At 36.8% G+C, this 25,715-nt stretch overlaps 1 protein-coding gene across 4 annotated transcripts in view; it reads right to left on the bottom strand.

Annotated features, from left to right (window-relative positions):
• The window catches only part of UVRAG (UV radiation resistance associated), a 352,369-nt gene that overhangs the window by 198,515 nt on the left and 128,139 nt on the right, over positions 1-25,715 (bottom strand). For all 4 annotated transcript variants that reach the window (XM_066368977.1, XM_066368987.1, XM_066368997.1 and 1 more), the window contains one exon: positions 2,715-2,820. In XM_066368977.1, the coding sequence (XP_066225074.1) occupies positions 2,715-2,820 (106 nt within the window). The remainder of the gene's footprint in view (positions 1-2,714; positions 2,821-25,715) is intronic.

The following is a 25,715-nucleotide window of genomic DNA, read 5'->3' as shown; positions in this document are numbered from 1 at the left end:
TTTCATAAGAAACATAATTAAATGCCAAAAAAAAATGTTGGATATTAATGTAATGTGAGAAAATGCCAACTCTTAGAACATCATCAAATATGAACCCAATTTCTTGTAACAAGGTTAAGTACTTTTGATCTTGGAGATAATCTGATTTCTTTTAACATCAGTTATGCCTTCTCACTGTATTTTTACTTTTGCTAAAACTAAAATTAATTCTATATATTGAAAATACTTGGAATGCAGTGTGATGACCTTGGGCCAATTTGGAAAGGCAATGAGGAAAAAAAATATTAACAGTTTCTAATTTGCTACAGGTAAATCTTAAAGTAGATCATTAACATACTTTTAGGAGACAAATCCACCAAAACCTCTGTCTCTACATGTCAAATTATTACAGGAAAGTTGCTTCCTTTCTTTAGGCCTCATTTTTCCTGTTCTTTTATAAGAGGAGATTAAACTAGATTCATTCTTAAATTCAACCAATATTTACTGAGCACTTACTATGCATCACTTTTATAGACACTGGGGAATACAGCAGTAGGGGGGAAAACAGACAAAACCCTCTCCCCTCACAGGGTTCAGAGACAAACAAAACAAGTATGTAAGATATAAAGCCCACTTAAAGATAATAAATACTATGAAGATAAATAAAGCAGGGAAAGAGCAGAATGTACTGAGGGGGTATGTTTTTAGTGGGGTTATAAGGGGATCTGATGATTTTTAGGTTCACTTTCAGTTCAAAAATCCAGTGATTTCCTTTTAGGTTGATTAGGCAGCATGAAAACACACAGTGAACCTCTGAACCTGACCTCTTTAAACTCATGTATTTTATCACCTTGCTCTGTATGACACCACTTATATTTTAGAAAAATGGGATTAAACATAAATTTTTCCATACTGAGACAAAGCACATGCGGTTATTTAATGAAATAAGTAATTTCCCAGTCTTGCCTTGGGAAAGGAAAATAAGAAAAATAAAACCTAGCAATTTCTCCCCAGACAAAGGATCTAAAAATGTGGCATTTTTTTATGATATAGAAAGGATTAAAATTAGCTGTTTTTTTTCTCCTCCTCCAATATATTTGTGGTCTGGAATCTGGTCCTTTATCGGGCCTAAGTTACAACAAGAGGTAGTTTAATAGCCTCTCCAAAATAAAAGATTTTCCATAAGAAAAGTCATATAAAAAATAAGTATTACTCCTATAGTTATTGCAACTACCATATTTTGTGTGCCTGCTATGTGCCAGGTATAGGACTAGACGTTTTATGTATTAGGCTGAACTATATGAAACTGTCACTTATAGGTCAAATACAGCAATGTTATATAGTTTAAATATGTTTTATCCATTAATTTCAAATTCCATGAGAGAGAAGTCTGTATAGGTTAATTAAGTTGTTGCATTTCTGGCCCTGGCCGGTTGGCTCAGTGGTAGAGCGTCAGCCTGGCGTGCAGAAGTCCCGAGTTCGATTCCTGGCCAGGGCACACAGGAGAAGTGCCCATCTGCTTCTCCACCCCTCCCCCTCTCCTTCCTCTCTGTCTCTCTCTTCCCCTCCCGCAGTGAGGCTCCACTGGAGCAAAGATGGCCTGGACGCTGGGGATGGCTCCTCGGCCTCTGCCCCAGGCCCTAGAGTGGCTCTGGTCGCAACAGAGCGACGCCCCGGAGGGGCAGAGCATCACCCCCTGGTGGGCAGAGCGTCGCCCCCTGGTGGGCGTGCCGGGTGGATCGGTCGGGCGCATGCGGGAGTCTGTCTCTCCCCGTTTCCGGCTTCAGAAAAATACAGAAAAAAAAACAAAACTAGTTATTTAACTTAAAAAAAAAAAAGTTGTTGCATTTCTATAGCTCGTCTATTAAATTATTATGCTGGGCAAAACTTTAAGGTAACATAAAATTTCTGTTTGGGTCTGATATAAGGCCCTCTGCCCAGCTGACAGTGCTAAAAAGGCAAACTGGAAGATACTGCCCATCTATAATAATGAATTTGTGCAATCAGATAACTTACACATTTTTAATAAGGATTTTACATAGGACTTAAATTTTATTTTAAGCACTAGAAGTCAGAACACTAATTTCATCAAGAGCAATCCATAGCCATGTGGCTTCATTTTGAGAAAAGTTGAGTTTATTAGCTATAACTACTGTTCTACTTACAAAGACAGAATCTTCATTCCAAAAGTAGTATTTTTTTCTCCACTAGAAAGAACCACCAAAAATTATACTAATATCTTTAATCTGTCTATTTGGAATGGAATTTCTATTTCTTTGGAAATGCCTCATTAAAAAAATCTTTCCCAAAAGAGAACACTATAAACCAACTTATTAAATTCAATCCAAATAATTTTAAATTCATCTTTTAATAGTAGGTAAGTCCATAAAGTTTTTTGTCTTCTGGCAGCTATTTTTCATTCACTCTACAGTTCACGTCTGAAGTTCACATTTATAAGACATTAATAAAATAGCTTTTAGTTATCTTCTAAGTAATTCTATGTAATCTAAAGTTTCATCTAGCAGAAAAGGGCAGGCACTTTGTATGTTACATTATTCACAGATGTGAGTCTATTCCTAACATCTAAATGCCAAAAGAAGGTTCAGTGAAACATTAAGAGAAAAAAGAAAGCTACCAAAAGTGTTTTGGGGAGAAAAAGAAATTAATACAAGAAGAATATGGTGATTACATTTAGAAATCAAGGAATTTAAACAGGTAAGTATAAAAAAACCTACCAGCTCATTGCTTGTAGATGTGAGTCTTAGTTTTTCTTCAATTTCCTTTCCAATTTTCTGAACAGTTACCTGAGTCTGTTTAATTGCACACTGGGCTCTATGAAGCCTAGAAATAAAAGGTGTAGAAAAATTTAAGTGAGTTAACTATAAACTCTCAATACTGAACCACAGATATAAATGGAACAAAATGAGGATAAATCTTCTAGGATAATGAACTCAAACGGAATGTTTCACAATTTCCTAGCATATTTACAATGAAACACAGTATGCTCTAAAAGCACCCTTTTTATACCTGCCTGACTGCCTCTGGCACATTGAAAGCTAAAATAAAGAACTTACAGGAATCTGGAAGAGACCTTAGAAAATTATCTGGTCAAATTCTATCATTTTTCACAAGTAGAAACTGAGGTCCAAGAAAAGTTTAAGTAGATTGCTAAAGTCACCAGGAGAACATTACTGCTATGAAGGCTGAATATTACTTATAGGTATCCATAAAAAAATAAAAAAAAGTAATCATCTCAATAAAAAGACTGACTTAAAGCAGCAGCTATACTGAAATAAGCAACATTAAAAAGCATTGAGACATTTTATTTTTTGGTTTAATTATGGGTTTGTGTTTTCCTTGGTCTCTTTAGCTACAACAGGAGTGTGTGTTTGTATGTGTGTGCGTGTGCATGTGTGTGTGTGTCTTACACATTTACATATTAAAAATGGTCAAACTGTCTTTATTTGTAGATGGGATGACTTCCATGTAGGAAATAATTAGCAATCTACAAAACAACTAGAACTAAAAGTCAGAAGATGTAAGGTCAATATATAAAACTTCAGTTATATTTCTATATATGGGTCAGTAGTTTTGCAATCACAACCACAATCCCAAAAGACTGGGGGGTTTTGGGGTAGAAATGAAGAAGCTGATACAATAATTTACACAGAAAAAAAGAATCTAGAAGAGACAAACCAATCTTGAAATCCACCAGCGTCTAAGGTTTTCTCTTTGATAAAGTTACATAATCAAAACAATACGGCACTGGCATAAAGATTTTATAAAATAGATCAAACAGAATAAAGAGTGTAGAAAGACCTACACATATAAGGTCAATCAGTTTTGGACAAAATTAACAAAGAACGTAAATTTTTTTAAATAAATGGTACTGGAACACTAAATAAACATTGGGGAAAAGTAATCTCATTCCCTACCACACAGCACCCCAAAAAAATTAATTCAAGAAGATCACAGTACACATAAAAGTTAAAATCATAAAACTTCTAGAAAAATACACGGGAAAATCTCTTGTAGTCTTGGGGTAGGCAAAGATTACTCAGAGAAGACACGAAAAGCAGTAAATATAAAATTTTAAATAAATAAATTAGACTTTACCAAAATAAAAACATGTCTGTTCATCTAAAGATGCCATTAAGAAAATATAAAAGCAGACCACAGACTGGGAGAAAATATTTGAAAAACATCAACCTGTCAAAGAACTGTGTTTAGCCTGACCAGGCGGTGGCACAGTAGATAGAGCATCAGCCTGGGACGCTGAGGACCCAGGTTCAAAATCCCAAGGGTGCTGGCTTGAGCAAGGGGCCACAGGCTCGGCTGGGGCCCCCCAGTCAAGGCACATATGAGGAAGCAATCAATGAACAACTAAGGTGCCATAACGAAGAATTGATGCTTCTTATCTCTCCCTTTCTGTCTGTCTCTATCTCTCTCTCTAAAGAAAGAAAAAAGAACTGTGTCTAGAGTAGTTAAAGGATTCTTACAAAACCGTAACAAAAAGAAAACCCTATTAAAAATGGGCAAAAGAGTTAAATACTTCACATAAGTAGATAGAATGGCCAATAAGCATAGGAAAATGTGCTCAATATCTTAGTCATCAAGGAAATGCAAATTAAAATCATAATGAGCCTGACCCAGTGATGGCACAGTGGATAGAGTAAAATTCTACTATTGAAACCCTGAGGTCACTGGCTTGGGTGCAGGGTTGCCGGCTTGTGTACAGGATCATTGATATGATCCCAAGGTTACTGGCTTGAAGCCCAAGGTTGCTGGCTTGAGCCCAAGAGTGCTGGCTTGAGCAATGGGTCACTGCTTTGGATGGAGTCCCCTACCCCAATCAAAACATGTATGAAAAGCAATCAATGAACAAATAAAGTGATGCAACTACAAGTTGATGCTTCTTATCTATCTCTTCCCTCACTCTCTCTCCCTTCCTGTCTTTCTCTCTTAAAAAAAAAAAAAAAAGTTCCTAGAAAACAACTCAATGTTCATCAAACAGAATAATAAACAAACTGTGAAATACTCTTACAATGACATTCTACTCAGCAATAAAAGGACACACCACTGATACTATGTAAATGAATCTCAAAAACAATATGTTGAATGAAAAGAGCCAGAAACAAATACATACTGTATAATTCATTTATAGCCAGTTGAAGAATGGGTAACATCAATCTATGGTGACAAAAATCAAGAGTTGCTAATTGCCTATGTGGGGCAGGACTGACTGGTAGAGCATAGGGAGAACAGAGGAACTATGAGGTAAGGGAAATGTTCTGTATCTTGATTTCGGTGAGGGGGGGCATGGATATACACGGAATTTAAACTTAAGATCTATTCATTTCACTGCATGTGAATTTTATCTCAGTTTTTAAAAATCAGTCAACAATCCTAACCTAAAAGTTATACTATATACGAGGAGGTTAATTTTATTAGGGATGTGATGACATTAACCCCTCTGCCAACATTATTATTTTTTTTATGACACGACGCACTAAAAAAAAAATCATGACATACTCTGCACTTTTGAAAGCTGCCTGACAGTTATTAAGGATTTCTTAGGTCATCTAAAAAGGAGCAACTCTTATAATAGCTAGTTTGCTAATGAGATGAGTTATTTAGCAACCAACTTCCTCAGGGCTCCTAAGAAATCCAACAGAATCCATCCTATTGCCTCTTGCTCTGGGTATGTATAATATATGCACACACCCTCTTGATAGTAATATTGTCTTATAAAGGTGGCTCTAAAGATATTTAAAAACAAGGGCCTGACTGGTGGTGATGCAGTGAATACAGCAGCAACCTGGAATAGAGGTCTCTGGTTCAAAACCCTGAGGTTGCCGGCTTGAGCGTGGGATCATCGACATGATCCCAAGGTCTCTGGCTTGAGCCCAAAGGTAACAGCCTTGAGCCCAAAGGTCACTGGCCTGAAGCCTAAGGTTGCTAGCTTGAGCAAGGGGTCACTGGCCTGGCTGGAGCCCCCTAGTTAAGAAATGTATAAGAAGCAATGAATGAATAATTAAGGGGCTGCAACTATGAATTGATGCTTCTCATCTCTCCCTCTTGTCTCTCTCTCTCAAATCAATAAAAAAAATATATTAAAAAAGCAAGGAAAAGTCCTTTGTGATGTACTCCCAGCATACTTCAGTTTCTTTTTCCTGATATTCCTTACCCTGTACACTATACTCCAACAATACTGAAGCACTGACAATTCTCCAAACACATCATGCCATTTCTTGCTTCTGTTCCTTTGAGTGAGCTATTCTATCTCCCAACAAGTTTTCCTTGTCCTTTAACATGTAAGTATATCCCTAAATCCATTGAGAGGTAGTTCAAGCATAACTTCCTCTTCCCAGGCCTTCACAGACTATTCCAGACAGTTAGAGGTACTCTTTCTTCTGGAATTCTGCGGCTTCATGTATACAATACCTCTAACAAGATTATAGAACATTTAAAGCAACTATTTCCTTACTAGATCTTTCTGAGGGGGAAAAAAAAGATCTCTTTTCATGTACCTTCCCAGTGCTTAGCATGGAATATGGCACAGAGGAGGCACTCAACATGTGTTTGTTGGCCGAGTGTTGACTAATGCCTGCATATAAAGCACAGTCCAAAGATTTGATTATTTTTTAGTGATCAGTGGGAGATTGAAAGATTAATGTGATAGTTTTCTATATTTATAATTTCAAAAGAATACTCAAAACAAAGATCACATAAATTAAAGAGCACTCATTCAGGTAGGGAAACAAACTATTTTTACTGAAAATATCATATTAACATAATTCTAATAACGATAGGCACTATCAACCTAAGAACAGAAATCAACAAAATAGCCTATTACTTTAAAAGAGGAAAAATGCTGCCTAACATACTCACTGGTACTATGCAAACAACCTTGTCAAATGGTAAAGACTTTAAAAATAAAAATGATTCATGACCATAATTAATGTATGACTTCAACTATTTGGCTCTCACTGCCCCAGACGCTTTCTGATCTTACCTTAGGGGCTTAAAACACACAGACAGAGTCACATTTCCTCCAATCTTCAGTGTTATCCAAATAGACTTTCAGAGCCCCTGCTACAGCAAGACAGAACTAATAACGTCCCCCTTTCAAACCCAACAGGAGAATAAAAGTTTGAAGTGTTTAGGCGTTTAGGTATAACGCGGACATCCTGATTCCCCTGGGGCTGAGGAGGTGAAAACTGACAAGAAAAGAAACAACTGCTTTACCTCCAAACCAGCTAGTCAGTTTCAGAGGAATGTTCCTTAATTTTGCAAACTATAAATTGACACTAAAAAGAAAGAAATATATATAATATAATCATGGGGGTGACTAGTCAGTATCAACACTAACACTACCCAGCTAAACTAAAACTCTTTTTTGTTGTTGTTTGTTTTTTTGTTTTTTGAATTTTTCTGAAGTGAGAAGCAGGGAGGCAGAGAGACAGACTCCCACATGTGCCAAACCGGGATCCACCCGGCATGCCCTTCAGAGGGCAATGCTCTGTCCATCTGGACCGTTGCTCCGTTGCAACCAGAACCATTCTAGCACCTGAGGCAGAGGCAATGGAGCCATCTTCAGCACCTGGGCCAACTTTGCTCCAATGGAGCCTTGGCTGCAGGAGGGGAAGAGAGAGATAGAGAGAAAGGAGAGGGGGAAGGGTGGAGAAGCAGATGGTCACTTCTCCTGTGTGCCCAGGCCAGGAATCGAACCTGGGACTTCCACACGCTGGGCCGATGCTCTACCGCTGAGCTAACTGGCCAGGGCTTGAACTAAAACTCTTAACCATTGGTGTGGGAAGGAGGGATCAAGTAGCTATTTGATAGGCATTCTGATTACTGTATAGCAAATAGATACATCCCTATTGATATAATTTGAAGTAACAGTAAAATTGAAACTGGGCTAAATATAATGCTTTGCAATTAGATATTGCTATGAAAGTAAAGATACATTGAATAAAAGATATTATATCAAATAATTATAAATAAACAGTGAGACAATACCAATGAGATAGTAACAATAATCTCAGTAAAGGAGAAATTAAGAGACAATTTTTGCCTACTTAGTGTTGATTATACCATATCTGAAATACTATATTGAATTTTAAGATGAAGAATAACAACCTGACCAGGAGGTGGTACAGTCGGTATAGCTTTGGATCGGGACTCAGAGGACCCAGATTTGAAACCCCAAGGTCACAGCTTGAGCGCAGGACTGCTGGCTTGAGTGTGGGATCAGAGACATGACCCCATGGTCAATGGCTTGAGCCCAAAAGTCGCTAGCTTGAAGCCCAGGGTCACTGGTTTGAGCACAGGGTCGCTGTTTGGAAGAAAGGGGTCACTCACTCTGCTGTAGCCCCCCAGTCAAGACACATATGAGAAAACAATCAATGAACAACTAAGGTGCCGCAACAAAGACTTGTGCTTCTCATCTCTCTCCCTTCCCATCTGTCTGTCCTTATCTGTCCCCCTCTGTCTCTCTATCTCTGTCGCAAAAAAAAAAAAAAAAAAGATGAAGAATAACAAATCAGAACACCTACCAAGGCAGTGAAGCAATTTCCTGTGGATTACAGGAAGAGATAAAAAGGGAGAAGAAAATAGAAAAATACAGGATCCTACTGAGAAAAATAGAAACCTTATAATTAAAGGCTTTGTATCTCATATGAAGAAGCTTAGATTTTTATTCAGAAGTTATTCAATAACTATAAATATTAAAATGTTTTAAGTGCACTTTAGAAAGATCTTTCTCCCTATAATAAAGCTACTGGGACACTGAGAACAACACTGTAAACAGAAAGGCTATTGTGAAGTTATTGCAACAGTCGTAGCAAAAATTTAGGTGTTGTCCTAAATTGAAATAGTAACAGGAGGGATAGTATAGCTGTAAAAAGTGAGAAAGAACAAGAGTTAAAGACTGATCCCTAAAAATAAACTATGAACTTCAAAAATGCAAGAAGATATAGCTACAAATCCTAAAGAAATTTAAAGGGTAGTAAAGGGAAATTATAAACTATGTGAAATTGTCAAATTGCTAAAGAGTTTTAAGTTTCTAAAATGAACAAACAAAACAGGAAACCTGAATGGCTGTTATTTAAAGAAACTACATTTATAGTTTAAAACTTTCTCACATAGAAAACTCTAGGTTCTGATGACTTCACTGGTGAAACACTAATCTTAACACAATTCTTTCAAAGAAGAGGGAACACTTTCAATAACCCTGACAACAAAACAGGACTACAAAATGACAAAAAAAGAATTATGGACAAATATCACACATGAATATAAATTAATGAGAGAGTGAAGGAGAAAAATCATATGATTATTTCAAAAGATGCCCCCAAAAAAGCATTAAATAAAACAACTAAAAACAAAAACCCTCAACAAAGTAAAAAGAAGAGCTTCCACAATATGATAAAGATTTATACAAAGCAATCTATAGCTAAGGTTATACTTAAGATCAAAAATAAGGAAAGATATCTACTTTCAGCTCTCTATCCAACACTGTATTCAAGGTCCAAACCATTGTAATAAGGCAATAAAAAGAACTCACAAATATAGAAAAAGGGAGAAGCAAAAATGTCTATTCACAGGTACTATGACTGCATGCATAGAAAAATTAAAAATATCTATAATCAAACAAATAAATTTAGCAAAATTACAAGATTCCAAAATAAATACTGACTTGTATTTTTACACAGTATCAACAAATAACTAGAAATAAAATGTGAAAGATCTATACACTAAAAAAACAGAAAACATTGTTGAAAGAAATTTAAAAACATCTAAAAAAAATGGAGACATACCATTTCAGAGATTGGGAGACTCAAACTTGTTAAGAAAATAAGTCTGTATCAGGGTGATCACTTTCAAAAGTTATACAAGTGTCAAATCACTATTTTATACACCTAAAACTAATACTGTATGTCAACTGTAATTGAAACAATATTTTTAATATTTAATTTTATTTTTATTACTGAATTTATTAGGATGACCTTAGTTAACATAATTATACAGATTTTAGGTGCCCAGTTGTACAGCATATTGTGTGCTCACTCCCACAAGTCAAATCTTTGTCCATCACCATTTATGCCCCCATATCCTCCTCCACCCACCCCCTCCCAACAATCACCACATTGTTATCTGTGTCCATGAGGTTTTTTTGGGGGGGTCCATTTTTATTCTATCCCCCTGCCAACAAAAAGAAGTTAAGTCTCCCTTAAATTTATCTATTATAGTCAATGCAATCCCAATCAAAACCCTAGAGTCTTTTCTCTCTAATTGACAAGCTGATTCTAAAATTGATATAAAAGCCCTAGAATAGCCAAAAAAAAAAAAATGTTGAACAAAGTTGGAGGGCTTACAATACTAGGTTTTATAAGTTACATAATGCTATAGTGTGCAAAGTAATAGGAGTTGCATAAGGCTAAACAAACAGATCAATGAAATAGAATCCAGAGAAGAAAAAATAGGCCTCTTCATATATAGGCTGGGGCAAAAATAGGTTTATAGTTGTTCACATGGAAAAAAATGCAATAATAAATAATAATATAAGAATAAACTCTGTGTTCCACGTACTCACAACTGCAAACCTACTTTTGCCCAATCCTATAAAATCAATTTATTTTCTGATTAGGAAAAGAAAAACTATGTCAACAAATGACACTGAAATAACCAGGTAGGATGATACAAGTCATTAAGCAATTATACGATACAAATCTTCATATCATTACTATCATCTTGCTTATTTTCCTCCCAAAGTTTTTATTACATAGCTTATCAAACACCTTACTAGAGCTATTAACTGGATCTACAAATCTAATTACCCTTTCAAACTGGAGACTTCAGTCTGAGATAATTTGTTCTTGGGAATGGCTCATTAAAGGGGAAAGAAGTTAAGTTTCAATTTGAAGAAAGGACTGATAGGACTCTGACAACTGTACAGAAGAGAATAGCCATTTAGGGTATTAGGAATAGCTTTTCAAAGTCATTAAAAGAAAAGTGTACATTGACTGCTCAGAACAAGAAGTAGATGGTGTGCTAAAGCAAAGGGTATGTGAGAGCACAGTCATGAGAAGCAATCTGAGAAGGCTGATCTGAGTCAAACTGCTGTTTTTTTAATGCCTGAGAAATCTTTTTCATCTCCACAGCACCCACAGCAGTCTTGGACACATGGGAATCACTCAAATACTTGCTGATGGGTTTATTAAATATCATAGTTTCCCAAAAGACCAGAAGTCTACCCTAAAGTCTACCCTAAAGCCTTCTACATTCCTCTGTCTAGACCATAAACAAAGTTGAGAAGAACACACAGTCTCATGGTAATAGAATCAAATAAAACAGAACATTACATATGAAATTAACATACTCTTGTGGAAAAGTAAATGGCAGCATTGTGGGTGGGAAAGTTCTATTGAGGAGACAATAGGTGGTATGAAAGCATGTGACAATGAGGGTGTCAGGTCTAACCAAGATGTGCCCTCAAAACTAACAAACAACACTGATGAAGCAACAGTTACAGAATAATCAACCCTTCATTTTTCCAATTTACATCTCATATAACTCATTTCAGGCAAGAAGAACCACATTTGGCATAAAAGCAGGCCAAATCCTTTCCAGATTTTTTCATAATACTATCCATGTGCTAAAAGGCAAGTCTAATTTAAAATATATTCATTGTACAATAAACATACTTGAAGACGTACATTATCTACAAAAATATTTCAGAATTAGAAACAAGAAAAGGGGACAAAGTATGATATGGGCAAGATTCTAAAAATTAAGAGAAATACTATATATCGCTTGATGCCAATAAATTAAAAAATACAGGAAAAGAAAATGATTTTCTAAACAACTATAAATCACCAAGTTGTCTCAAGAAGAAATTAAAAACCTGAGTAGATCAATAACCATACAATAAACAACCATACAAATACATTAAAGTTGCAAGATACAAAACTGATGTATAAAAATCCATAGTATTCATATATATTAATAATGAAATTTTAGAAAAAGAAATTTTAAAAAAATTCCTTTTGCAATTGCAATAAATATAATAAAATAACCTAAGAAATAAACAAAGAATGTGAAGGACCTATACACTAAAAACTACAAAAAATTATTAAAAGAAACTGAAGAAGACACAAAGAGATGCAAAGATATTCTCTGGTCATGAATTGGAAGAATCAACATAGTTAACATGATCACATTATCCAAAGCAATATATAGACTTAATGCAAACTTCATCAAAATCCCAATGGCATATACATATATTAAGAAAAAAAGTCATAAGACTTGCATGGAACCACAAAACCACTAAAAAAACCTGAATAGCCAAAACACTCTTAGGGGGGAGGGGTCATAAAGCTGGAGGTATCAAATTCTCTGACTTCAAATTTTACTACAAAATGACAATAATCAAAACAGCATGGTATTGCAGAAAAAGAGACACACAGACCATGGAACAGAACTAAGAGCCCAGAAATACATCCACATTTATATGGGCATATAATTTTTGACAAAGGAGCCAAAATAACACAATAAAGAAAAAGACTCTTCAGTACATGATGTTGGATATAATGGAAAGCCACATTCAAAAGAATGAAACTAGACTGCTATTTGTCACCATATACAAAAATTAAGTCAAAATAGATCAAAGACCTAAAATATAAGACCAGAAACAATAAAATACACAGAAGAAAACAGGTACCAAATTATGGGCTGTAGTCTCTGAAAGGATACTATAAATTTAATCTTAAAGGCAAGGGAAGTAAAAGGAAAAATAAGTGAATGACACTATATCAAACTAAAAAGCTTCTACATAACAAAAGAAACCATTAACAAAATTAAAAAGGCAATCAACTAAATGGGAGAAGATATTTGCAAACAACAACTCCCATCATGGGTTTATACCCAAAATAAAGAACTCATAAAAAATAAAAAAATAAATTAAAAAAAAAAAACTCATACAACTGGACAGCAACAAAAACAAAAAACCAAGCAATCCAATTAAAAAGTAGACTGAGGATCTGAACAGACACCTATCCCAAGAAAGTATACAGATGGTCAACAGATACATGAAAAGATGCTCAACTTGCCCTGGCTGATGGTACAGTGGATAGAGCCTTGTTCCAGAGCACCAAGGTCACTGGTTCAATCCTGTGAGCTACAGTTCAATCCCAAGGCTGCCAGTTCAATCCCCAGTCAAAGCATATGCAAGAAGCAATCAATGAGTGCACAACTAAGTGGAACAATTAGTTAATACTCTCTCTCTCTCTCTTCGTACCCTCTCTGTCCCTCCTTTTCCTCCCTCTCTCAGAAAAACAAAAAAAGATGTTCAACTTCACTAGCTATTACAGAAATGCAAATCAAAACCACAATGAGATACCACCTCATACCTGTTAGATTGGCTATTATCAACAAGACAAGTAATAACAAGTGTTGGAGAGGCTGTGGAGAAAAAAAGGAATCCACATACTCTTGATAGTAAGAATGTAAACTGGTAAGCCACTATGGAAAGCAGTATGACTGTGCCTCAAAAAAGTAAGCACAAGTAATCTATCATATAACCCAGCAATACCTCTTCTAGATATCTAACTAAAAAATTTGAAAACATTTATTTTTTTATTTATTCATTTTTAGAGAGGAGAGAGAGAGATAGAGAGAGAGAGACAGAAAAAGAGAAGGGGGGAGGAGCTGGAAGCATCAACTCCCATATGTGCCTTGACCAGGCAAGCCCAGGGTTTCGAACCAGCGACCTCAGCATTTCCAGGTCGATGCTTTATCCACTGCATCACCACAGGTCAGGCCTGAAAACATTTATTTTAAAAGATACATGTACTGCTATGTGCATATTATTCATGGTGATCAAAACATGGAAACAACCAGTGTCCTTCTTTAGATGACAACATAAAGATGTAGTACATATATACCAGAGAATATTACTCAGCCATAAGAAAAAATGAAATACTGCCACTGTGACAACCTGGATGGATCTTGAGAATATCAATCTAAGCAAAATAAGTCAGACAGAAAAAAAATCAAGAACCATATGATTTCACTCATATGTGGAATATAAAATTGAAAGCAATGAAAAACAAGACAAAAACAAACAAACAAAAACTCAGACAACAGTATGGTCGTTACCATATGGAAGGAGGGGTGGGAGAGATAAAAAGAGGAAAGGGGGTCAAACTGTGGTGAAAGAAAGAGACTGGATACAATGCAATATACATATGATGTGGTACAGAATTGAAACTTGTATAATTTTATTAACCAATGTCACTTCAATAACTTTAGTGTAAAACTTTTTTAAAGAAGGCAATTTCATAACTATAAAGAAGCCAATTTGTCAAGAGGACATAACAAGTATAAATGTTATGAACCTAATAGCTTGAAAATACACAATGCAAAATGTGGTAGAACTGTAAAGTGAAACAGACAAAGCCACAATTTTAAGAGAAGATTTTAACAGCCTTCTCTGACTCAGTAACAACAAACTCAGAAAATAAGTTAAGGATAAAGAACACTTACACAACCGATTTGACCTGGTTAACATTTATAGAACACTCCACTCAACAACAGTATGTTCTTTTCAAGTGCACATGATATGTGTAACATTAAAAAACATATTCTGAACTGGTGAAAGTTTGACTCAGAATGTATGAGCCTGAGCTAGATAGAAGATGATGACTCACTGCAGGGTACAGAACCTCAGTGGGGTAAGGATGGTGCTCCTATGGTAGGAAGGGATGGCAGCAGCAACAGGGGACTGGTTACAAACAAAAGGAATTGATATAAAATGTAAACATAGTGAAGATGATGGGAAACAGATTTTTCACTTTTGGAGAAGGGAGTCACAAAAAACAAAAACTAAAATGACCCTGTGGCATTAAATTTAAATTAAAGCTACCTCTTGTGGGCTCGTCACTTTTACACAGGTAGGTAGATAAGTAAATAGGGAGGTAAGTAGGCAGACAGATGGACAACATAAACACATAGGTGAGTATATATGTGTATACTTGAATATATTTCCTAGATCTCTCCACTAAAGGCCTTAGAACAGTGAGCAGTGACACACCATTTGCAAAGAACATAATAAACAGACCCAGATATCAGTTTCTAAAAAACTGTTCTTCACTAAAAGAAATCAAAGCTCCTTAGAGAAATACCTAATTCTAATGTAGCAACAAAGGAAATACATGGAATGTTATTCCAGAAAGGAAGGAAGTACAGAAAGAGTGATGGAAATAGGTGATAAGAAAACAGAAGCTAGCTTGAAAAGGTTCCCAAAGCAAAACTGAAATAATTTCAATATCAAAATAAATAATTATATATAACCCATTGGATAACACAGAAATTCATGAATCCATAACTTATATAAATAAATGACGAGAAGAAAGCTTTTCCTCACAGAATGTCAACTGATCAGTATAGAAGAGAGGACAAAATCAGAAAATAACAATTTGACAACCATCATTTTAATAATTAATTCAGCCAAGAAACATCAATATAGTTAAAAATAATGAGTGGAAATTTGATGCAAAATGAAATATTTACATAATCTAAAAACACTTCCCCACAAAATACAGATTGCAAAGTCAAGAAGGGTAACTTGCCCTGGCTGGCTGGCTCAGTGTTAGAGTGTTGGCCTGGCATGTGGATGTCCCAGGTTCGATTTCTAGTCAGGGCACATAGGAGAAGTGCCCATCTGCTTCTCTTTTTCTCTCTCCTTCCCCCTCCTGCAGCCATGGCTCAATTGGAGACAGTTGGCCCAGGCACTAAGGATGGTTCCATGGGCTCAACATCAGGCATTAAGAAGAGCTCGGTTGCTGAGCAACAGAGCAACGCCCCAGATGGGCAGAGTATCGCTCCCTAGTGGGTTTGCCAGGTGGATCCTGATTGGGCCACAATGCAGATCTCTGCCTCTCTGCCTCTCTGCCTCCCCTCCTCTCACTGAATGGAAAAAAAAAAAAAAAAAAAAAAAAAAAAGAAGGGTAACCTGACAGGAGGTTCCAAGTTGGCTGCAGTGTAGGTAGAAGTTACACTCACATGCTCCAGGCACCAGATTTACTGATAAATGACAAAGCAATCAACCTGCATAACCAAATGAAGGCTAGCTGAACCATAATGCTATAACCAAAGATTTATAGAAGGACAGAGACATGGAAAGGGCTGGCCCCTGCAACCACATGCGGCAGCTGAGAAGTTGGAGGGATATATTAGATGCAAAACTTCCTCCACACAGGAGCATGGGGTCTCAACCCCACACAGGGATCCCCAATTCAGAGTAACAGAGATGGGAGAAGGAGCCTGTGTAGCATTTGGTGATAAAAATCAGTGGCGATTCAGTCCTACTGGGAGGGAAGGAATTCTACTAGAAACCTAGATGCCACCTTCCGAGGATCATGCATTTATACTGTTTCAGCACCAGCTTGGAGAGTGCACTGCCCAATTTTCCAACTACTGGAGACACCACTCTGCCCAGCTAGCTGCTACACCCAGAGGCAACCTCTGGGGGGCTCTTTTCCTGGAAAAGCTCCTGGCAGAGACTCAACCAGTAATTGATCTGTGTAGCTTTGGAAAGGGGAACATTTTCCTTCATTTTAAGTGCACAAGCAGCGCCCTCCCCTCACCTATTGGATCACTTAGCCTCTCCTGCCACTCTGTGGCCCAGCCCTGATGAGTTCAGTCACTTGGAGTGACATGCAGAGCTGGAACATTTGGAGCACTGTCTCCAGGAAAAGCTTTTGTCAAGGAATCAGACAGGTGGTTGTGTTGGGTTGTGAGGCTATATCACAGAGGAGGGGCCCTCCTTTCTCCCATGCAATCTCACCCCTCACTTTCCCCAGAAAAAGAATTAAATGAAATGGAAGCAAGCAACCAAAATACTAGATGTAGAGTTTATAACAATGGTAGGGGAAAAATCAATGATCTCTATGAGAACTCAAAGAGATGGTAAGCATTAAAAAGGACACAGAAACCATAAAAAAGAACCAGTCAGAAATGAAGACTACAATATCTGAAATATAGAATACACTAAAAGAAATCAACAGAGCAGAGGATAGAATCAGCAATTTAGAAGACAAGATAACAGTAAGTACCTAAGCAAAGTATCAAAAAGAAAAATAAATTTTAAAATGAGGAAAGTCTAAGGGAACCTCTGGGACATCAAACATAAAAACATCTTTAGCACAGGAGTACCAGGAAGAGAAAAAGAGTGAGCAAGGAATAGAAAATCTGTTTGAAGAAAAAAACAGCTGAAAACTTCCCTAACCTGGTGAAGAAAAAAAGTCACACAAGCTCAGGAAGCAAAAAGAGTCACAATCAAGATGAACCGAAAGAGATGCACACCAAGACATATCATAATTAAAATGTCAAAGGTTAAAGACAAAGAGAGAATCTTTTCTTTTTTTTTTTTTTTTTTTTGTATTTTTCCGAAGCTGGAAACGGGGAGGCAGTCAGACAGACTCCCGCATGCGCCCGACCGGGATCCACTAGGCACTCCCACCAGGGGGCGATGCTCTGCCCATCTGGGGCGTCGCTCTGCCACAATCAGAGCCATTCTAGCACCTGAGGCAGAGGCCACAGAGCCATCCTCAGCGCCCGGGCCAACTTTGCTCCAGTGGAGCCTTGGCTGTGGGAGGGGAAGAGAGAGACAGAGAGGAAGGAGAAGGGGAGGGGTAGAGAAGCAGATGGGAGCCTCTCCCGTGTGCCCTGGCCGGAAATCGAACCCGGGACTCCTGCACGTCAGGCCAATGCTCTACCACTGAGCCAACCGGCCAGGGCCCAAAGAGAGAATCTTAAAAGCAGCAAGAGAAAAGCAATTAAGTTACTCATAAAGGAGCCCCCATAAGGTTGTCAGCTGATTTCTCCAGAAACCCTTCAGACCAGAAGGGACTGAGATGCAATATTTATAGTGATGAAAACCAAAGATCTAAACCAAGACAACTCTATCTGGCAAGGCTATCATTTACAAGTGAAAGTGAAATAAAAAACTTCCCAGGCAAACAAAACTAAAGGAGTTCAGGATGATCAAACCAGTTTTTCAAGAAATGTTAACAGGCCTGCTTTAAAAAAAAGAAGGAAAAAGAATAAAGAAAGAACATAGGTATAAAGAATAAAATGGCAATAAATAAATATCAATAATAACTTTAAATGTAAACAGATTAAATGCTAAAATCAAAAGACATAGGGTAGCTGAATAGACAAGAAAGCATGACTCATATACATGCTGTCTACAAGAGACCCAACTCAGTACAAAATATACACATAGAATGAAAGTGAAGAAATGGAAAAGAATATTCATGCAAGTGGAAATAAACAAAAAAAGGCTGGGGTAGTAATACTTTTATCAGACAAAATAGACTTCAGAACAAAGGCCATAGAAGAGACAAAGAAGGTCACTACATAATATGAAAGGGATAGATCAAACAACAGGATATACATCTTGTAAACATATATAAACATAACATAGGAGCACCTAGTATATAAAGAAAATCTTGGTAGACATTAAGGAATAGATCAACAACAATACAGTAATAGTAAGGGATTTTAATATCCTTCTGTCATCAATGGATAGATCTTCCAGACAGAAAATCGACAGAGCAGCAGAGACCTTACATGACACCCTGGATTGGATGGATTTAATATTTACAGAACACTTCATCCCAAGCAGTAGAATATACATTCTTCCCAAATTCACATGGAACATTCTCAAAGCTAGACCACATGTTAGGACATAAAATAAGTCTTAATAAATTCAAGAAGACTGAAACCATATCAAGTATCTTCTCAGACCACAATGGTATGAAAATAGAAATCAACTATAATAAAAAATAAAAATAAGAAAAACATTCAAACACAGGGAGGCTAAATAACATGCTTTTAAACAATGAATGGATTAACAATGGAACTAAGGAAGACATCAAGAGTTACCTGGAAACAAGTAAAATGAATACAGAACAATTCAAAATCTATGGACACAGCAAAAGTCCTGAGAAAAAAGTTCATAGCATTATAGGCCCATTTCAAGAAACAAGAAAAATCTCAGATAAACAAAGAAACCCTGCAGCTGTAAGAACTAGAAAATGAACAAATCTTAGAGTAGGTAGAAGGTAGGAAATAATTAAGATGAGAGTGGATATAAATAACACAGAGACAAAAAAAAAAAAACAAACATCAATGAAACCAAGAGCAGGTCCTTTGAAAAGATAAATAAAATTGACAAACCTTTAACCAGACTCATCAAGAAAAAATGAGGACCCAAATAAAATTATAAACAAAAGAGAAAAAGTAACAACTAACACTATAGAAATACAAAGGATCATAACAAAATTCTATGCACAACTATATGCCAACAAATTGGACAATCTGAGTGAAAAGAACAGATTCCTAGAAACATACAATCTGAACCAAGAAGAATTCAGAAAACCTATACAGACCAATTATAACCAATGAAATTAAAATAATCAAAAAACTCCCAGCAAACAGAAATCCTAGACCAGATGGCTTCACAGGCAAATTTTATCAAATGTTCAAAGAAAATCTAACACATATTCTTCTCAAACTATTCCAAAAATTCAAGAAAAGGGAAGATTTCCAAGCTCTTTTTATGAAACCAGCATTATTCTAATTCAAAACCAGATAAAGATACTACAAATAAAGAATATTATAGGTAAATATCCCCCCAGAGATGCTAAAATCCCCAACAAAATATTAGCAAACCAGATCCAACAATACATTAAAGATTATATACACCATGATCAAGTGGGATTTATTCCTGGGATGCAGAGTTGGTACAATACTAGCACATCAATAAATCTGATATATCACATAAACAAAATGATCAAAATAACACGATCATATCAATAGATACAGAAAAAACATTTGATAAAATCCAATCCAGCATCCATTTATGATAAAAACTCTCAGCAAAGTTAAAATAAAAGGGTCATACCTCAACATAATAAAAGCCACATATGACAAGCCCACAGCTAACATCATACTCAATGGGCAAAAACTAAAAGCATTTCTCTTAATACCAGAAACAAGACAGGGATGCCCACTTTCACTATTTTTATTCAACATACTACTGGAAGTCCTACCAGCACAGACAGAAGAAGAAATAAAAGACATCCAAATTCGCAAGGAGGAAGTATTCATTATTTGCAGATAACATAATATTGTACATGGAAAACCCGAAAGACTCCAACCAAAAAACTACTAGATCTAATAAATGAATCCAACAAAGTAGCAAACTACAAAATCAATATTGAGAAATAAATGGCATTTTCATACACCAATAATGAACTATCAGAAAGAGAAATGAAGAGAACAATCCCATTTACTATTGTAAAAACAAAGAGATAAGGTACCTAGGAATAAATTTAACCAGGGAGGCATTAGACCCATACTTGTAAAATTATAGGATAGTCAAAGAAATAAACTGAGGAAAATACAAATAAGTGTAGGTATATACCATATCCATGAATTGAAAGAGTTAATTAACATCAGTAAAATGGTCATACTATTTGAAGTTATCCACAATTCAACATAATTCCTATTAAAATACCAATAGCATATTTCACAGATCTAAAACAAATATTCCAAAAAGTGTATGGAACCAAAAGACCCTGAATATCATCAGCAATCTTGAGAAAGAAGAACAAAGGTGGAGGTATCACTACACCTGATATCAAACTATGCTACAAGGCCATTGTGATCAAAATAGCCTGGAACTGGCACAAAAACAGGAATATAGATCAATGGAACAGAACAGAAAGCCCAGGAATAAACTCATACCTTTATACTCAATTAATATTTGACAAAAGGAGGCAAGAGCGTACAATGAAGTCAAGACATTTTCTTCAATATATGGTGTTGGAAAAATTGAACAAGTACACGAAAAAGAAAAGAAAAAAGGAAGGGAGGGAGGGAGAGAGGGAGGGAGGGAGGGAGGGAGGAACTAGACCACTAATTTATACCATAGACAAGAACACATTCAAAATGGATAAAAGACCTAAATGTAAGTCAGGTAACCACAAAAATCCTAGAAGAAAATAAGCAGTAAAATCTCAGACATCTCTAGCAGCATTATTTTTGCCAATATATCTCCACAGGCAAGGGAAATAAAAGAAAAAATAAACAGATGGGAGTATATCAAACTAAAAGCTTTTGCACAGCAAAATAAGCCATGATAAATTAAAAGGAACCCCCCTGAATGCGAGAATATATTTGCCAATGGGATATCTAATACGGGGCTAATTTCCAAAATTATATAAAGAACTTATAAAACACCAGGAAACCACCCAATTAAAAAATGGGCAAAGAACGTGAATAGACACTTCTCCAAAGAGAATATATAATACTGATGGCCAATAGACATATGAACAAATGTTCAACATCACTAATTTACTGGGGAACAAATTTTTTTCATTTTCTGTGACATGAGGTTTTAGAACTGTTTCTATATATTTCTGCATCGCTGATTCCAAATCTAAAATCTGTTTTTTGGTGCATGCTCTAGTTTTTATGCAATTTTAATTTCTTTTTGTTACACTTAATGGCATGCATTGGTTTTTAAATTGGAGTTAAAGGGCAACGACTCTTGGATTGAACATAACCACAAGGCAATTAATGTTTTACAAACATCACTTTTACATAATTGTAGTTGTTTTTAAATGTAAAAAATTATATCTGATAAAAAAAAAACACCCTCTTATTTTGTTTTAAGGTTGAATCATGGCTTCTTTGAGTAGGTGTAAATGTAAGAATAGTCCTGGGCCCTGGCCGGTTGGCTCAGTGGTAGAGCGTCGGCCTGGCTTGCAGGGGTCCCGGGTTCAATTCCCGGCCAGGGCACACAGGAGAAGCGCCCATCTGCTTCTCCACCCCTCCCCCTCTCCTTCCTCTCTGTCTCTCTCTTCCCCTCCCGCAGCCGAGGCTCCATTGGAGCAAAGATGGCCCGGGCGCTGGGGATGGCTCCTTGGCCTCTGCCCCAGGCGCTAGAGTGGCTCTGGTCGCGGCAGAGGGGCAGAGCATCGCCCCCTGGTGGGTGTGCCGGGTGGATCCCAGTCGGGTGCATGCGGGAGTCTGTCTGACTGTCTCTCCCCGTTTCCAGCTTTGGAAAAAATACAAAAAAATAATAATAATAAAACTAAATGTTGAAAGTTTTACAATAAGAAAACCTAAAATCTTGAATTGCAAAAAAACCCTGTAGCTTAGAGGAAAAACTGTCAGATTTGAGATCAGCACACTCAAATTAGGTAAAAGCAAGTGTTTTTGTGGATGCAACAAAAATTTTGTTCCCCAGTGTTATCAGAGAGATGCAAATTAAAACCACAATGAGATATCTCCTCACACCTATCAAAATGTCTATCAATAAATCAACAAACAAGTGCTGGTGAGAATATGTAGAAAAGAAAGCACTCATGCACTATTGGTAGGGATGCAGACCTATGCTGTCACTATGGAAAACAGAAGAGAGTTTCCTCAAAAAATTAAAAATGGAACTGTGGAGTGATGTCAGAGAAACTGTAGCATGAGAGAAATTCCTGGTCTCTCCCCTTGAAATTGTAACAAATTGAGCAACTACAACTCAGTGAAGGAAGACCAGGTGGGCTCCCATCCCTGCCTAAAAGATCCGGGAATCAAAGGGACTGAAGGTGGGACAGGTTGAAAGGGGGGTGGAAAAATTTCACAGTGGACTGTGGAAAGGAGAGAAGCCAAAGGGCTGAATTCTTCTCTTTCCTTGATGATCTCGGTGGGAGGGAGGCTCCATTAGCTTGGGTTTTGTTTTGAGCCAAGAGAGGCGGAGAGATTGAGAGGCAGAAGGGAAGGAGCTAAATTAAGGTGGGGGCATCCTAGCACAACAAGGTCACGTCGGGGTTCCCATGGTTAGCCTACACGCTGGCTCCCTTGCGATCAGTGCAGTAGGGCATGTGCACAGTTGGCAGTGCTTGTTCAATTGGCATTCACTTAGCTCACCAAGTTCAGCCATGTAGCACTCAATTGTACTTGATCAGCATGCACGGAGTTCAGCCCAGTGGCACTCAAGCATGCTCCATAGGCACGCACTTAGCCCATGGAGTTCGACCACCCAGCACTGGGCACATGGAGTACAGACCATGGAGCTCCGCAGTCAACTGCCATTGGCCCACAGTGCACTGCCTGCGAAGACCAAAGTGCAGCCCCCATCCTCCCTCCCCTTGCAGTAGGAAAAGTGGCATGGGAAACGCCCCACAGCTGATTTTCTGGGGCCACTCTCTCCCCTATGAGGCAGAGGTGCTCTGGGTTTGAACCCTTGGTCTGTTGAGATGTGGAGAGGAGCACCAGGAGACATGGAGACCACCATTGCTAGAGCCATAAAACCACAAATCCATAAAGCTGAAACTGTAAAGCCCTAACAACATCCTCCACCCATCAAAGGGACTGAAGTGGACTACATCATTAGGACAGTGACAGCAACACCTCAGCATAGCTCTGCCCAGAATTTCAGAGCCAAGATTTGTATTACAGTGAAACCTACTGGAAAAAAAGAAAAGTAACCTAAAACTAAAAAAAAACAAACTTTATTTTTCTCATTTTTTCTTTTTTTTTCCATTTGAATTTCATTATCGTGTGTGTGTGTGTGTGTGTGTGTGTATTTGTGACAGAAAAAGAGAAAGAGATACAGAGAGAGGGATAGATAGGGATAGACAGAAAGGGAGAGAAATGAGAAGCATCAATTCTTCATTGTGGCACCTTAGTTGTTCATTGATTATTTTCTCATATGTGTCTTGATTGGGAGGCTACAGTAGAGCAAGTGACTCCTTGCTCAAGGCAGCGACCTTGGGCTTCAAGCCAGCAACCTTTGAGCTCAAGCCAGCACTCATGGGGTCAAGTCTATGATCCCACACTCAACCCAGCAACCTCGTGCTCAAGCTTGTGAGCCCCTACATGCAAGCTGGATGAGCCCATGCTCAAGCCAGTGACCTTGGAAATTTGAACATGGGTCCTCTTGTGTCCCAATTCCACACTCTATCCACTATGTCACTGCCTGGTCAGGCTGGTTTTTAAATTTTTATTTTTTGTGTTTTATTTTTGATGCTTTTTCTTTTACTCTTTTTCTCTTCTTTTTTCTTTTATTCTCATATGAATTTCACTTTTAGCCAAATTATTATATTTTAACTCTTATTTTTGTGGTGTCTTATTTGTTTTATATTTCATTTATTCCCTTTTCTCAGTTCTTGCTCTTTGTTTTCTGTAGTTTTTCCTTTGTACTTATTATTTAAATAATTTTTACTTTTTCACTGTATTTTTTCAATTTTTATTTTTCATTAGTTTGGTTGTCCATTGTTAGAGATCTCAACAACACCACTGTCAAAAGCCATCAAGGAAGAAGAAATCCAATATCATGGATACACATGACAGAGACGTAGTTAAGATAATAATAACTCTCCAAGAAAAAAATCTCAATTACATGGAAACCTTGGAGTTAAATGACAGAAAATTCAAAATCGAAGTTCTAAAAATACTCAATGAGATATAAGAAAACACTGGAGGGCAACTTAATGAGCTCAAAAAACAAATTATTGAACAAAAAGAGTACTTCACCAAGGAAATTGATACAATAAAAAAGAAACAGAGATGAAGAACTCAATATATGAACTGAAAAATAAGGTGGCAAGTTTAGCTAATAGAACAGGACAGATAGAGAAAAAAATCAGTGACACTGAAGACAATGAACTAGAGATACTACAGAGAGAAGAGACTCACAAATTTTAAAAATAATGAGAAAGCCTTACAAGAATTGTCAGCCTCCATCAGAAAGAGGAATAATAGGTATATCAGAATAATGGGTATATCAGAAGAAGAGAGGAAAAAGGGAATGGAGAGCCTATTCAAACAAATAATTAATGAGAACTCTCCAAGCCTGTGGAAAGAGTTAGAGCCTCAAATCCAAGAAGCAAACAGAACACAGTTACCTCAACCCAAACAGAGCTACTCCAAGGCATATCATAATGAAATTATCACAAATCAATGACAAAAAAAGAATCCTCAAGGCAGCTAGATAAAAGAAGGCTATAACATATAAAAATAGGCCCATTTGGGTTATCATAAGATTTCTCAGCAGAAACTCTACAAGCCAGAAGAGAATGGACTCAAACATTTAAAGTACTGAAAGCCAAGAACTATATCGATCAAAGCTATCCTTCAAATATGAAGGAGAAATAAAAACGTTTACAGACATAGAGAAGCTGAGAGAATTTATCACTAGAAACCCCCCCTGCAGGAAATACTACAGGGTTAATTGACCAGATACAAAGAACAAAAAAACCCCCACAAAAGTACAAGTAAAAGTTCCAACAAGACCGCAATAAAAACAATGATAATCTGTGACAATAACATAAAAGGGGGGAGGATAAAGATTAGCAATAGCAAAGTAGGATGAAGTGCAGAAGCACTCATGAGATAATGGACTCTTGTAAATATGACAATTTCTCTTTTAATAACCTAATGGTAGCCATCCACAAAAATGCCACTATTAAAACACACATCTTTAAATAAAATACTTAGGAATAAACATAACAAAGAATGTAAAGGACTTATATAATGAAAACTATAAACCATTGTTAAGGGAAATCAAAAAAGATATAATGAGATGGAAGAATATTCCTTGTTCTTGGTTAGGAAGAATAAATATAATCAAGATGACCATATTACCCAAAGCAATATACAAATTT

This window comes from Saccopteryx leptura, chromosome 1, assembly GCF_036850995.1.
Source record: "Saccopteryx leptura isolate mSacLep1 chromosome 1, mSacLep1_pri_phased_curated, whole genome shotgun sequence".
In the NCBI taxonomy this organism is placed as follows: Eukaryota; Metazoa; Chordata; class Mammalia; order Chiroptera; family Emballonuridae; genus Saccopteryx; species Saccopteryx leptura.
Note: the sequence above shows the minus strand (reverse complement) of the source record. Positions and strands in the feature narration are given on the sequence as shown.